This window comes from Microtus oregoni, unplaced genomic scaffold, assembly GCF_018167655.1.
Source record: "Microtus oregoni isolate MIOR12 unplaced genomic scaffold, Mior012 000013F_ref0000133, whole genome shotgun sequence".
NCBI lineage: Eukaryota > Metazoa > Chordata > Mammalia > Rodentia > Cricetidae > Microtus > Microtus oregoni.
Window position 1 is genome coordinate 23,341,298 of NW_024543072.1, and position 13,831 is coordinate 23,355,128.

At 39.9% G+C, this 13,831-nt stretch overlaps 1 protein-coding gene across 6 annotated transcripts in view; it reads right to left on the reverse strand.

Moving 5' to 3' along the window:
- Positions 1-13,831, reverse strand: part of Slc4a7 (solute carrier family 4 member 7) — an 85,989-nt gene that overhangs the window by 11,025 nt on the left and 61,133 nt on the right. For all 6 annotated transcript variants that reach the window (XM_041662990.1, XM_041662988.1, XM_041662989.1 and 3 more), the window contains 7 exons: positions 9,722-9,827; positions 8,231-8,392; positions 7,597-7,710; positions 6,431-6,592; positions 6,027-6,278; positions 1,981-2,049; positions 647-820 (listed from right to left, as the gene is read on the reverse strand). In XM_041662990.1, the coding sequence (XP_041518924.1) occupies positions 647-820; positions 1,981-2,049; positions 6,027-6,278; positions 6,431-6,592; positions 7,597-7,710; positions 8,231-8,392; positions 9,722-9,827 (1,039 nt within the window). The remainder of the gene's footprint in view (positions 1-646; positions 821-1,980; positions 2,050-6,026; positions 6,279-6,430; positions 6,593-7,596; positions 7,711-8,230; positions 8,393-9,721; positions 9,828-13,831) is intronic.

Sequence of the window (13,831 nt, forward strand, 5' to 3'; positions counted from 1 at the left end):
CTGTAACCTTGCTTTAATAGCTTCACTGGCATGTGATTTGTTTGTGATCGGGTAGGCAGTATTGCTCAGTTAGTCCTAACAGTTGAATTTCTTAACATTTTCTGTAACTAAGTCAGTAATTGCCTTTTATATAGTACCCAGAAAAGGACAAACAATACCTATTTGCATAGCTCTTATGCAAAAAAATAATACTAAATGGTGATTTAATGAATTGTATGGACTGTGTCCTATTAAAACCCTCTATGGACTTCCTAAGTTTTTACACTTCCAGATCTGTAGTTTCTAGGAAAGACATTACAGCATGCCGTTTCAAAGCCAAGATATCTTATAGCTGCTTGGCTTTATGCACCTGCCAATCACATTTGTTCTATAAATGTCCTAAGTTCTGAAGTTACATAGAATTACAACAGAGCCTTATATCCCAAGGGCTAAGATATTAAAAATAAATGACTGCAGAGTAAGAGAAGAATACCCGGAATGCAAAGTACTAGTTAATTGATAGAAACAGTTTGTCTATATTTTAAAATACTTAAGATATTTAAAGGAGGTATTTCTTTCCGCAAGGTCAGTAACAAAATTTTTAAGTGTTATCATGAAAACGAGTATTACATTATGAATTAGTAACAAGATAAATCTGAAAATTTACCATCATGGGGAAAACGACTGCAGCAGCAGAAGCTTTGATTACCCACAGCAGGATGAGGCAGGTCAGCTGGACCACAGTGAACACGTGCACCTTCCACAGGGGAACGTAGCGGAGGTAGATCAGGTCCGGCTGGTGCTTGGCAGGCATTCCAAATAGTTTGATGCGGTCAAAAAACTACACATGTAAAATAACAAAAAGAAGAGGTTTATCAACAAAAACCATTTTTGCTATTTAAGAAATTCCAACTTTTAGGGTTTTATGTATTTGTGCTACATGAAACTATAAGTTCTTTGGTGTTTTGATAATACAGAAAAATGTTTCAGGAAACAATCTCAGAGAGAGAGAGGAGGGAGGGAGGGAGATCAAGACAGCCAGGGCTGGTGGTATATACCTATAATCCTACCCCATGGGTGACGACTGTTTAAACCGGCCTAGGAGGCTAGCCCTGACTCAAAAAAGCAAAACGAAACAGGTAAAATATTTTACTTTGGTCCAATTTCAAATATACTGAATGTCTTTGAACTGTTTTCAATATGCACAATTAAATACTAACAGTCTTCTGAGGTTTCTTCAAGCTTAATACCACTAAGGTTATGAAGAGAAATCACCAATTCATACATTGGATACTTCTGAACGTAATTTCTTTATTTATAAATCAGAGGTAAAATCAACCTACCCACCAGACAAAATGGCTATAAAAATCAAGTGAGTGAGACAGTATCATTTCTTCACCATGGGAGACATAATTTTTTTTTTAAGTGCTGGCTTTGGGAAGTGCTGCCAGCTATTTTCACAGCAATGAGTCACTGTGGATGGCACAGTTTCTGTGAGAAGAAGTGGCCACCATGGGGCTCTGCTGGTCTAAACATTTTAACTCGGGTCTGTACACACCTGAGTCTATTTTAGCAGACTGTGTGCACAGAGCACAGGTAAGCACTGGTTCCTGAGTCCAGTTTCACGTCCTGCTTTGTAACAGGAGCTCCTTCTTCCTCCATCAGTCAGCATCGTAAGAATTACAGAACACAGCGAATGTGCTAGGCCTCACTGTGACATAAACGTCTGTATATCCTTTCCGTCTCAATGCTGAAAGTGTTCTCCACCGGGGGTAAAGTCTTTTCATTCTGACCTTTGACCCTCCCCTCACTAAACTAGTCTTCCCTGACGTTCCCTTGGATTTAAATTAAAGTAGGTGAATTATCATCTCATTCTTTGGAGTAAAAATGTGCAGTAAGCAATAATCCACTCAGCAAATGTTGATTTGATATAACAAGACAAAAAATAGTCACAAGTACAGCTTTTGCCATTTTTAAATAGTGTCATTATTAAATACTTGCCTGGATTCCTTTCAGTGATGAAACTCCCATATAAAGGAAAACGCCATATAGAACTGGCATTGGGATAAACTGTAAATAAAATTACTACAATCAGAACTCATTGTACTAAATAATTTTACAATAATAAATATACAGAAACATTAATGAGTAACTATGGTGACAGAATTGAAAATTATTTTCTGATAAGGATTGGACCAACGTTCTTACACAGAAGAAGGAAACATATTTATTGTTTATACATTAGAGAGTCAACTGATCTACAGATTGTTCATCAAGAGAGTGCACTCAAGAGTAAGGAGAAAGGGCACTTCAGTCAACAGTTTAGTTTGAAACCTAGTTAACTTTTTAAACAAAACAGCCTTTCGGTACTTCAGCTTATGCACCAGCTTGCTGTGTAGTTAAATTTCTGAAGGGTGAACATAACAAACACCTATGCTGGCAGGCCTTCTGTCAGAAATCATAGCTTGATGTGGGAGTGTCATATATCAATCTGTTGATTTTATTGGTTAAGCAATAAAGAAACTGCTTGGCCCTCATAGGTTAAAACAGGTGGGAGGAGTAAACAGAACAGAATGCTGGGAGAAAGAAGCTGAGTCAGAGCGTCGCCATGGTTCTCCCACTCCAGACAGATGCAGGTTAAGATCTTTCCTGGTAAGCGCACCTCGTGGGGCTACAGCAGATTATTAGAAATGGGCTAGTCCAGGAGTGAGAGTTAGCCTAGAAGAGGCAAGATAGAAATGGGCCAAGCAGTGTTTAAATGAATACAGTTTGTGTGTTGTTATTTCGGGCATAAGCTAGCAGGCAGCCGGGGTGCTGGGGACGCAGCCCCGCTGCTCTTATTACAACAATAGCTGTGTGTGTAGATAATTAAAAGATACTTTAAATAGTTATTATCAACTTAAAAATAACAGCAATAATATCGATAACAAGGATAAGCTGGCATAAAGAACACTATCTGTGTGGGGGGTACACTTGTCTTTGTGTAGTGGATGTGAACTGTCTGGTGCAATCCTCTATCATGCTCTACCTTCTGTTTTGTTGTGAAGACAGGGTCCCCTACCAAATCTAGAGAGCTCACCAATTAGGCAAACTAGCTGACCAATAAGCTCAGAGGATTTATGTATCTTTATTTCCAGGGTGATAAGATGACAGGCTCTTTACCCATGGGTGCTGGAGATCTGAACTCAGGATTTACACCTGTATAATGAGTACTTTACAAACTGAGTCACACCCATAACACATTTCTATGAAAGACTACAATTTCTAAAACAAAGTGAAATTCAGGGCTAGCACTGCTTTACACTTCTGTAAATCTCTTTAGCGGTTGCTTAACAAGAGACAGGGAGTATTCATCTTGCAACTGTGTTTAGTTTACAGCAATTCACTACAATAAGCTCTTCTGTATGAGATACACAGAAAGTGCTGTCTTTTGCAGGATGGAGCCCTTGGAATGGAAGGCCCTGGTGGAATTCTGACAGAATGCCAGGGACTCCAACAGGGACTCCAACAGTCCTTGAAGCAGACTGAAAATATCTACGAAAAATGAGTCAATATAAACATAAGTGTAAAAATATTGGCTGGGCAGCCTACAAACCACAATTCCAGAGAATTTAGACCACAATGAGGACACTAAGAGAGACTTACATAGATCTAATCTACATGGGAAGTAGAAAGTAGAAAAAGACAAGATCTCCTGAGTAAATTGTAGGAGCATGGGGACCTTGGGGGAGGAAAGAGGCAGGGAGGGGAGCAGAGAAAAATGTAGAGCTCAATAAATATCAAAAAAAATATATTGGCTGGGTAGTGGAGGCATATGCCTTTAATTCTAGCACTCAGGAGTCAGAGACAAGCAAATCTGTGAGTTCAAGGCCAGTCCAGTCTACAGAGCGAGTTCTAGGACAGGAACCAATGCTACAGAAAAACCCTGTCTCAAAAAATCAAAATATATAACTAAATAAAATATATAGTTATAGTTATAACAATATTTAAGATTACAATGATGATAGATACCAGCATAATTTAACTTACTTTCCTCCCTTGTGTCTTGATGCACACAAGGAGGTCAAAGGCATGTGCATGTGAGTTCTGGGAACAAAACTCAGGTTGTCAAACCTGGCATCTGCAAATGCCCTTACTAAGTGATCCATCTTGCCAGCCCCTCTCAATGCAGGGACTCATACTGAGTCTAGCCTGGCCTGGAAGTAACCATGTAGCCCAAGCTATCCACTAACTTACAACAATTCTGTATAGCCCCATTCCCACCTCACTTCTGTCCAAATGCTAAGACTGCAGACATAAGCCACCACGCCCAAATATTACCAGAGCAAGTTAACAAAGTTGAGGGTCAACAAGTGGCTCCGTGAGTGAAAGTTTTTGCTATTCTGATGTGGGAGTGACTTCTTTCTATCTGTTGCTTTCATTGGTTAATTAATAAAGGAAACTGCTTGGCTTGATAGGGCAGAATTTAGATAGACAGAGTAGACTGAACATAATGCTGGGAAGAAGAAAGGTGAGCCAGACGCGATGGAGCCAGCAGCCAGGTCAGTTGTGCAGGAGCCAGGTGGGACGAAAGCAAGCCTGCTCACCTCCTCGCTATGCTGTTCAAGCCAGACAGCCTGAGAGTGGTCTCTGGAGCCCATCCTGACCTTCATGGTCACTACTGCACGTGTACCCGTATTTGTGCACACGCGTGCGCTCTCTCTCTCTCTCTCTCTCTCTCTCTCTCTCTCTCTCTCTCTCTCTCTCTCTCTGACCTTCATGGTCACTACTGCACGTGTACCCGTATTTGTGCACACGCGTGCGCTCTCTCTCTCTCTCTCTCTCTCTCTCTCTCTCTCTCTCTCTCTGACCTTCATGGTCACTACTGCACGTGTACCCGTATTTGTGCACACGCGTGCTCTCTCTCTCACACACACACAATTTTTTTAAATTTAAATCACCAAGTTGAAAAAAATTGTCTTTGAGGAGTTACTTTTGAAAAGTAAAAAATAGAGACTAAGTTTTATTGTAGAGTTTTCTGCATGTACGAGTTGAATTTTTCTATTTATATACAGCATTTAATTCATTAGAAATTTAGAAACTATAATAAGACTTCAGGGGCAACTTTCAAAGAGCTTCAATGGGCCCTCACCTTCAGAAGACTACATAAAATAGTTCTTTTGTCTCCAAGTTCCTTTAAAACACACTCAGCACTACACAACTGCCCATTTCATGGGCGAACTGTGGAGTCCCTGCAGGAAGACAACACTACACCCTATTTATTGCTATCCCGTGGCGAAGGGTACTGAGAGCAGTCCAGACACACGGCACTTAAACTGGCTAGTAAAAAGTACACAACACAAGCCCATGGCATTTCATCAATGAAGAACACCCTTTTAAAGCTAATATACATTAAGTCTCTTCTAGTTTGTAGTGTGCCAGCTTTTAGTCAGCCATTTTCTTTACAAGAAAATAACCAAAATAGCAAAGACAAATATGGAGTTGGGTTTTTACATGATAAAGAAAAAGTTTCAAATTAGATACTATGCTACATAATTATTTTTAATGACTATATTCTGTAAAATATAACTATATTCTGTAAAATAAGGATGTGATAAAAATGTATTTAACTGAATTTCTTATGTGTTTCATTGGTAATCTTGTTTTTTTATTTTTTAATGTTTATTACTTTTATTTCATGTGCTTTATTATCAAAGAAAGGACATCAAATTCACTTAAGAGTACTTTAAAGAAACCAAAGCATTTTTCTCCTATTGCTTCCGATTACTTCCTGTACTATGTTCTAACCACATGCTGCTTAACGCCTTCCAACTGCAGGCTGTAACTGACGAATCTACAGGGCATAATTATTAATCTACATGTTTACCATAAGAAAATTGTTGCCGAACAGTATTTCTAAACGTGAATGGATTTTAAATTATGGGGGAGGGGGGGTGCACGCTGATTTTACGTATTCCACACATATTTCAACGTTTCATTTCCATACATTTGCGTACAAATGTTAAGCGGGATGTTAACACTGCCACCATGCCACAAAGGGTTTTTACCTTTAGCGCTGAAGTCATGAACACAGAGAGCCCCATCAGGATAAAAATCATCAGCCCTGTGACCCGCTGCTCACGAATCCCCAGAAACTTGGGTTGTTCCCCTGGAGCAGAACATTCTGACTCGACTTTTAAGCTGTTCACATGACTTATAGACAACACTGTCGCAGCCACAAACCACGGCAGGCCCATGATAGAGCAGACTCCCAACATGACACCAACCATGAGCAAGTCAAGGTGATAGCCAGCTCCTTTCTGAAGAGAGAAACGAACACTAGTAAATCTAGATTGTTCCTTTATATTGAAGTTCCAAATTAATTATAAGAAGGAAGAAACTAGTTTTCAAATGTATTTTTAAGTATTCTTGCTATTAAAGAAAATACCCTCAAAGAAGCCTCTGAGAATACCTTGAGTTTGTGTTCTTTTCTGTTGATGATTACAGCTGTAATCTGTTGATCCATGAAGATGAGAATGGTACAGAGGAGAGCTGGAATGGCTGCAATTAGCAATGTCCACCAAGGGTTATCTCCCAAAGGGCTTATGATCCAGCCCCTACTTGGATCAGTAGGCTATTAAAGTTTAAGAACAAAGAAAAATGTTTCATTCCTCTACTATACTAGATTTCTACAACACATTCCATGAAATGCCAAGGGATAGAAGAAAAGCTGAATTAGGGTGTGTGGTAAATTCTTTGCAGACAGTGACAGAAATTTCATCCTGTGTCTACAAGCATGCCCTGTTATGGAACCTGCCAACTCTCCATCAACTCAAGATCATCTTGTAACTTATATACAAAGTAAGACCAAAGTGACATGTACAGTCTGGACTTCAAGAAACCCTGAAGCTTTCTTGACCCTCCTGAAGTCCTGAGATGACTGTGTTTCTGAGTAAGCTTCCTGGAGAGGAAGACACAAACAGAAGCAGGGAAGGGAAACACCACCATTCTCTGTTTCAGCCCTTCAGCCAGACTGTCCCCACCAGCCAATCAGACACATGAAAGGCATGGGACCTACTGACTAGACCACATCCCACTGGGGCAAACCCAATCTTCAAAGAGTTATGAACAGAGGCTTACTGCTAAGAGACTAGCAGTTTGGGGTTCGGGTTTTTTTGTTTGTTTGTTTGAATTTGTTTATTATGGATAACAAACAAGGTGCTGCTAAGTAGCTTAGATTGGCCTGAAACTATGTAGTTCCAAATATAGTGAAATAAATTTCTTTTGTATCAATTCTTAACGTACCTTGGGTTAGAGTCCTGAAACTAGTGGTTATGGGGAGGTTATGGTACTGAGTCAGAATTGGCACAGAACAACTACAGACAAAAATCTGGCCCCTTATCAGATCAAACACATTTCAATGATGTAACATGAAACTGATTTTTAGAGCAATCACTCTAGTGCTTGGAGGACAGGAGTTACTAAAACTTAAATTAATATTTGTCAATGCAAAAGGTAAATTGACTGCAGTTCACAAGAGCTCTTGCCTAATAAGAACAATGTCCTGGCCTCAAGTCCTTTCCTCACTAAGTAGTTTGGCATTTCCAAAAACAAATAGCCACTTGCTTTAATACTTACCTCAAACTTTTCAGGAACGTGAAGTTTAGGAGATGGAATTCCTACAAGGTAGTCGATTGCAACCATTATTACTATTGTGAGAAATACAGCAAAGTCACTGATTGTTGATCGTACCTACAGTAGAGATTACATTAACATAAACATAGAATTACTTCCTGGACTTTGTAAATACTTCATGTCTTTCTCATAAAATATGTCCCCAATGTATGGATGAGACTTTTAATATGAGTGCTACATATGCCTATCCACTTAATCCCGAAGCATAAGAAAAAGTCACAGCTACCCTCCACTTTCTCACAGTACGATCTTCCTTCTCTATGCCCAGATATGCAATATATGTAGAGTCTTGTTTTTCTTTTCGTTTTCGAGACAGGTTTTCTCTGTGCAACAGTTCTGACTATCTTAGAACTCTATACACCAGGCTGGCCTTGAACTCAGAGCTCTGACTGTATCTGCCTCCCTAATGCTGGGATTAAAAGCATGCACCACTACCACCCAGATGATATATTTTTTACTAAAAAAAATTTCTTTTAAACTATTTAGTATAAAAAAATAACTTTAATCAATAACTGTTGCTTTGAAATAAATCAAAAGAAAATAAAACACAAATATTACCAAAATTCAATCCAGTTACCTTGGTAGGAAAATAACGCTTGGTCTTAAACTGTTTAAGGAATGAAGACAGAAAGAACGTCGTGAAGAACAGGACGACACACCAGAAGAGCACATCGGGAACGTAGGGCCCGTGAGGACCACAGGCTGACCCCACAAACATACCATGGAAGGTCTTACACTCCTGGAGGGGAGGACAGGAGAGGAAGGACATGGAGATTTTCAAGTATCTAATAGAGTACTCATGAATATGGTGGAATCTAAGGCATCAATTTTATATTCTACTCAGAATTAGAAGACTATGATATTCCTTTAAAAATCACCACAATGGAGGATTTTGCCAAGGTTCCCCTTCCTTTCAACTGCATGTTCCCTTTATAGAAAGGCTCACAGTGACTGTTAACCGAAATGTCTCCTCTGCATCCCTGGAGGCCACAACTGCACTGTCTGACAGCTGGTTTAATTAAAAGCAGCAGACAGAAAATCACTACTGCACTCTTTATAGATGCTAAGGGAGCAGGAACAGAGCACTGCCTTAAAAGACAACTGGAGAGGAGCACAGTGGCACGTATCTGTGATCCTTATCTCTCTCGAGGTGAGGCTGAAGGTCCGGAAATTCAAGGCAAGTCTGCTATTTATATTCAGATGGCAGCCTGAAATAAATGAGGCTTTACCACTCACCCTAGAGAAAGTAGGAAAAATTAAAGGCAACTAATTCAGCTCTGACTTGACACCTGGGAGTGAAACATGGTCTTTCATGAGCAGCAAAACTGTCATTAAATTTCTAGTGAAACTACATCTGGTCTGGTGTTATAGCTCAGTAGTAAAGCACTTGCCTTGTATGTATGTGTAAGGCCCTGGATCTAGGTCAGTTATGCATATCATATTCTGCATATCAGATATTTACATTATGACTCATAACAGTAGCAAAATTACAGTTATGAAATAGTAATAAAATAATTTTATGGTTAGGGTCAACACAACATAAGGAACTGTATTAAAGGGTCACTGCATTGGGGAGGTTGAGAAGCGCTGGTCTAGGGCTTTACACATCACTTAAAAAAAACACAAAAGAGGCTGCAGAGATGGCTCAGAGGTTAAGAGCATATTTGCTCTTAATTGGAGTAGTTTCCACCACCCTTATTGAGTGCTCACAGCTGCCTGAAACTCCAGCTCTGGGAATCTGACACCTTCTGGCCTTTGTAGGTACCTGCACTCATGCACACACCCACATAGATGCACATTAAAACATGACCATTTAAAAAAATTACAGAACGTATTTTGAAAACAATATACATATCATTATCAAGAAGAAAAGTTCAGCACAAATAGAAAGCTGGACATGGAAGCTCACATCTTGAATTCTAGCACAGGGAAGGTTAAGACAGGAAGACTGCTGAAAATCCTAGGTCAGTACAAGTTACAGCTTGAAACCACCCCAGAAGGAAACAGGGAGTGATAAAAGTCAGGTTCCCACGGATCTAAAGTATCTCTCAATCCCTAATGTACTTACAGATACAGTGAGGTTTCCCCAAACAATGCTCTCTGCCGTCACATTCTTCCTCTTCCACAGTGCTATAGTTTCATTGCTAGGGTCAGATGGCTCAGCACAAACACATCTGAGAAATCAGAGCAAGATAAGTTTTAAGAATCCTACATTTAATGTTTACATTTTTCTAAATCAATTGCACAAGTCTGTAACTTTTTTTTTTTTTTTTTTTTTGGCTTTCCAAGACAGGGTTTCTCTGTAGCTTTTGGAGTCTGTCCTGGAACTAACTCTTGTAGACCAGGAAGACTGTAACTTTTAATATCTCAGAATTTGTTCCATGTAGCAAGCATGGAAAGTAAGAAGTAAAAGAGGAAGCAGAAGCAGAGCACCCCAAGTCTGAAGCCATGATGGTGCTTTACAGGGTGTTCCAGGCAAGCAGGAACTATGAAGCAAGACCCTGTCTTTAAAAAAAAAAAAAGATACAATGTGGGGGAGCAGCTGCAGGAGCAGTGTGGATGGGAGGAAAAAAAGGTGAACAGAGCACAAGGGGAGAAGGTGAAAATGCTTCAGAAACAACCAGCCAAAGGAAGGAACTTTTGGGTGACATTAGTAGAACTAACATAACTGACAGTGACACATTTACTTAATAACACTAGTTGGATATGATTGGGAAGGAGAAAACGACACCATCATGTTTACAGCAAGACTGTTCACCTCTCCATCCTATCCCCTTGGCCTCCACAGCACCACTGCCCTACTTATGCTCACTTTTCATGATCTTAACCTTCTTAACATGTGGTAGCACAGACTACACTCCCAGCAGAAGGAAAAGGAGTTCATCATCTTTGGCTAGTCCACAACTTGAACCTTTTCTACCTTGTGGTACGAGAAATGAGCCCAGAGCCTTGGCATGATAGGCTCTGACTACCTGCATCCTTAGGTGTAACACTCACTCTTCAACAAATAAAACCACCAGCATAATATGAGATGCCTAAGATCAAAGAGTTCAGTCCATATCTAAAACCACCTAAACTACCAACTTGTAAATGTCAAAACACCCTGCATTATAAGCAAAGACGATATAAAGAGGCTGTTACACATGGGACTGGGCATCGACATGTCTAGCACTTCCAAGTAGCTCAGGGTCCATTATTTCAGACCCCTCCCTACTTTGCTAAGACTGTAAAGAAGGTAACAGGAAGATAAAAATGGATTGACAGAAGAGAAGGATCTGTGGCATAGGGCCAAAAAAGTGGCCTATTTGCCTTTTGCTGTTGATTATTTGGGGTGTGTTTGCCTCTTGTAGCCCAGCCTGCAGTAAAGGCTGACCTTGAGCTCCTGATCTTCTCGACTTTACCAAAGCACTAGGTTTCCAACATGAACCACCACACCCGGATTGCCTTCTCTCATGTTTTTATTTCTGTTTATGTTTTGAATGCTTTTACATTTATTTATTATGGGGAAACTGGGCATGCCACCACACGTCTGTAGCAGTCACAGGACAATTTTAGGAATTGGTTCCTTCCTTCCACCATCTGGGTCCTAGAGATTGAATTCAGGTGTCAGTTTTGGCAGCAAAGGCTACCCATCTCTACAGCACAGCTTCTGTGTCCTAATGGTCACATTTCTCCTTGTAGTGGCACAGAAGCACATGCAACTTCTGGACAGCAAAGAGGGCATTTCAGACATACTGGACTTTTATTTTGCATCTGTAACTTTTCTTAAAATGTTTATTTTATGTACTTTAGTGTTTAGCATACATGAATGTCTTCGTGAGGGTATCAGATGCCTTGGAACTGAAGTTGCATACAGTTGTAAGCTACCATGTGGGTGATGGAAATTGAACCCAAGTCCTCTCGGAGAACAGCCAGTGCTCTTAACCTGTAAGCCATCTTCCCAGTCCCAATGTCTGAAACTTTTTATAATCATTACATATGACTTTTCAAATATTCTTTTATTTAAAGCTTAAAATTTTCATTTCTCACTGAGTTGGAGGGAATTCGTGTCTGGCACTATAAACAACTTTCAGCTAATGAGGTCGTGGACCCTAGAGGTGAATCTTTCACTTTGCTAAACCAGTACAATTGCAAGCTACATTCTAAAGACCTATTCTTGTGTGCACAGTTAATTTCCCCCCTCATCAAAGAAGCTTGCTTTTGCAGCAGAGACTCACAAAAAGCCACAATGGGTGAGAATGCAAAGAACAACTACCTGTGGGGCACTCATTCCCACATCTACAACACAACCTGCACACCTAAGGCTCAGAGAATACTGCAAAGGAGGGAGTAGAAAGACTATAAAAGTCAGAGGACCAAGACACCCTAGCAAAGCTGTACTCATGAAATCTTAACAATGTAGCTACTTAAACAAAACCAACACAATGACATTGGTAGACATCCCACTAGGGATGAGGGCAGTCTCATAAGGCCCCACCTGTAGATGAAGAGCCACAGACAATCAATGGCTGCTAAGAGAGAGAAAAATCAGTCTTCTCCAGGGACAAGTACCGTGATAGGTCAAAGTGGTCAACCCCCAAAACAAACATATTCAAGCAATATAAAATGGGGTCAGCATGTTGTATTTATATATTCAGAAGTGTCTGTCTGTGTTAGAGGATATTTGTACACTGTGTGGAGATATACTGCTGTAGTTGGTTTAATAAAGATCTGAATGGCTAAGAGCCAAGCAAGAGGTAAAGTTGGGACTTCCAAGCAAAGAGGGAGAAAGAGATGAATCTCAGAATGTTGTGGGAGAAGCAAGAAGATATGAAGAGAAAACAGGCAAGATGGAAGAATGTAGATTAACATAAATGGGTTAAGTTATAAGAGTTAGTAAGGAACAAGCCTAAGCTATTCATAATTAACAAGTCTCAGTGTCATTATTTGTGAGCTGGTGGTCCAAAGAAAAATCCAACTGCATGTCAGTGTGTGTGTGTGTAAAACAATAATAATGTTAAAAGATATGATTTTGAGAGGGCAAGGGACAAGGAAAGAGTTGCAAGGGGAAAAGTTAGGGAAGAAATGATGTTAATACAGTACTCAGGTAATTCTCAAAAAATTAACAAAAAAATTAATTAAAATGGCAGAGTTCAAGGCCAATCAGGTCTACATAGCTAGTTCAAGATCAGCCAGGTATATATAGTGCAATCTTGTCTTTAAAAAAAAAATGTAAAAGGCTAGAGATGCTCAGTGATAGAGCTTGCCTACTATGGTAGTTTGAACATAATTAGCCCCCATAAGCTCATAAGGAGTGATACTATTTAGAGGTGCGGCTTTGTTGGAGAAGGTATGGCCTTGTTGGAAGAAGTGTGTCACTGTGAGAGTGGGCTTCATAGTCTCATATATGCTCAAGCTATGCCCAGTAACACGTTTCAGTTCACGTTACTTGCAGATCAAGATGTAGAACTCTCGGTTCCTTCTCCAGTACCACGTCTGCCTGCATGCCATCATGCTTCTTACCATGATGATAACAGACTAAATCTCTCAAACTACAAGCCACTTCAATTAAATGTTTTCCTTTTTAAGAGTCATGGTGTCTCTTCACAGCAATAAAAACCCTAACTAAGGCAGAAATCGGTATCAGGGACTGGGGTACTGCTGTGATAGGCCTGATCACATTTTTGTTTGGAGGAATTTGGACTTTGGAACTTTAAGTTAGGAAAGCAGTGGAATGCTTTAAGTGCTGCTTAATGACCATATTAGTAGGAGCACGGGGTCAGTGATGCTCGGGGTCATTTGAACTGTGGGGCCTGACTAAAGAGGTTTCAGGAGAAGAATTTTAATATGTTGTCTAGAAATCATTCTTGTGATATTTTGGTAAAGAGTGTGGCTGCTTTTTGCCATTTTCTGAAAAGTCTGCTTGAGGCTAAAATGAAGAGTTTTTCATTAATTCCACTGGCAGAAGAAATTTCAAAACAGCCTAGTATGTGGTTACTATTCTTCATGCTTATAATGATTTATAATGAAAAGGAGCAAGTTGAGCAAGGAAAAACACAAAAATTACTATATGAGGAGAAAAAAGGCATCAGGAAGTGGAATGGAGCAAAATCCTTTGTTCAAGGAGATAAACAGATCAAGAAATGGAATAAAGGGAGTGGTGACCTCAGGGAAAGATTCTACCCAGCTAAGCCTCCAA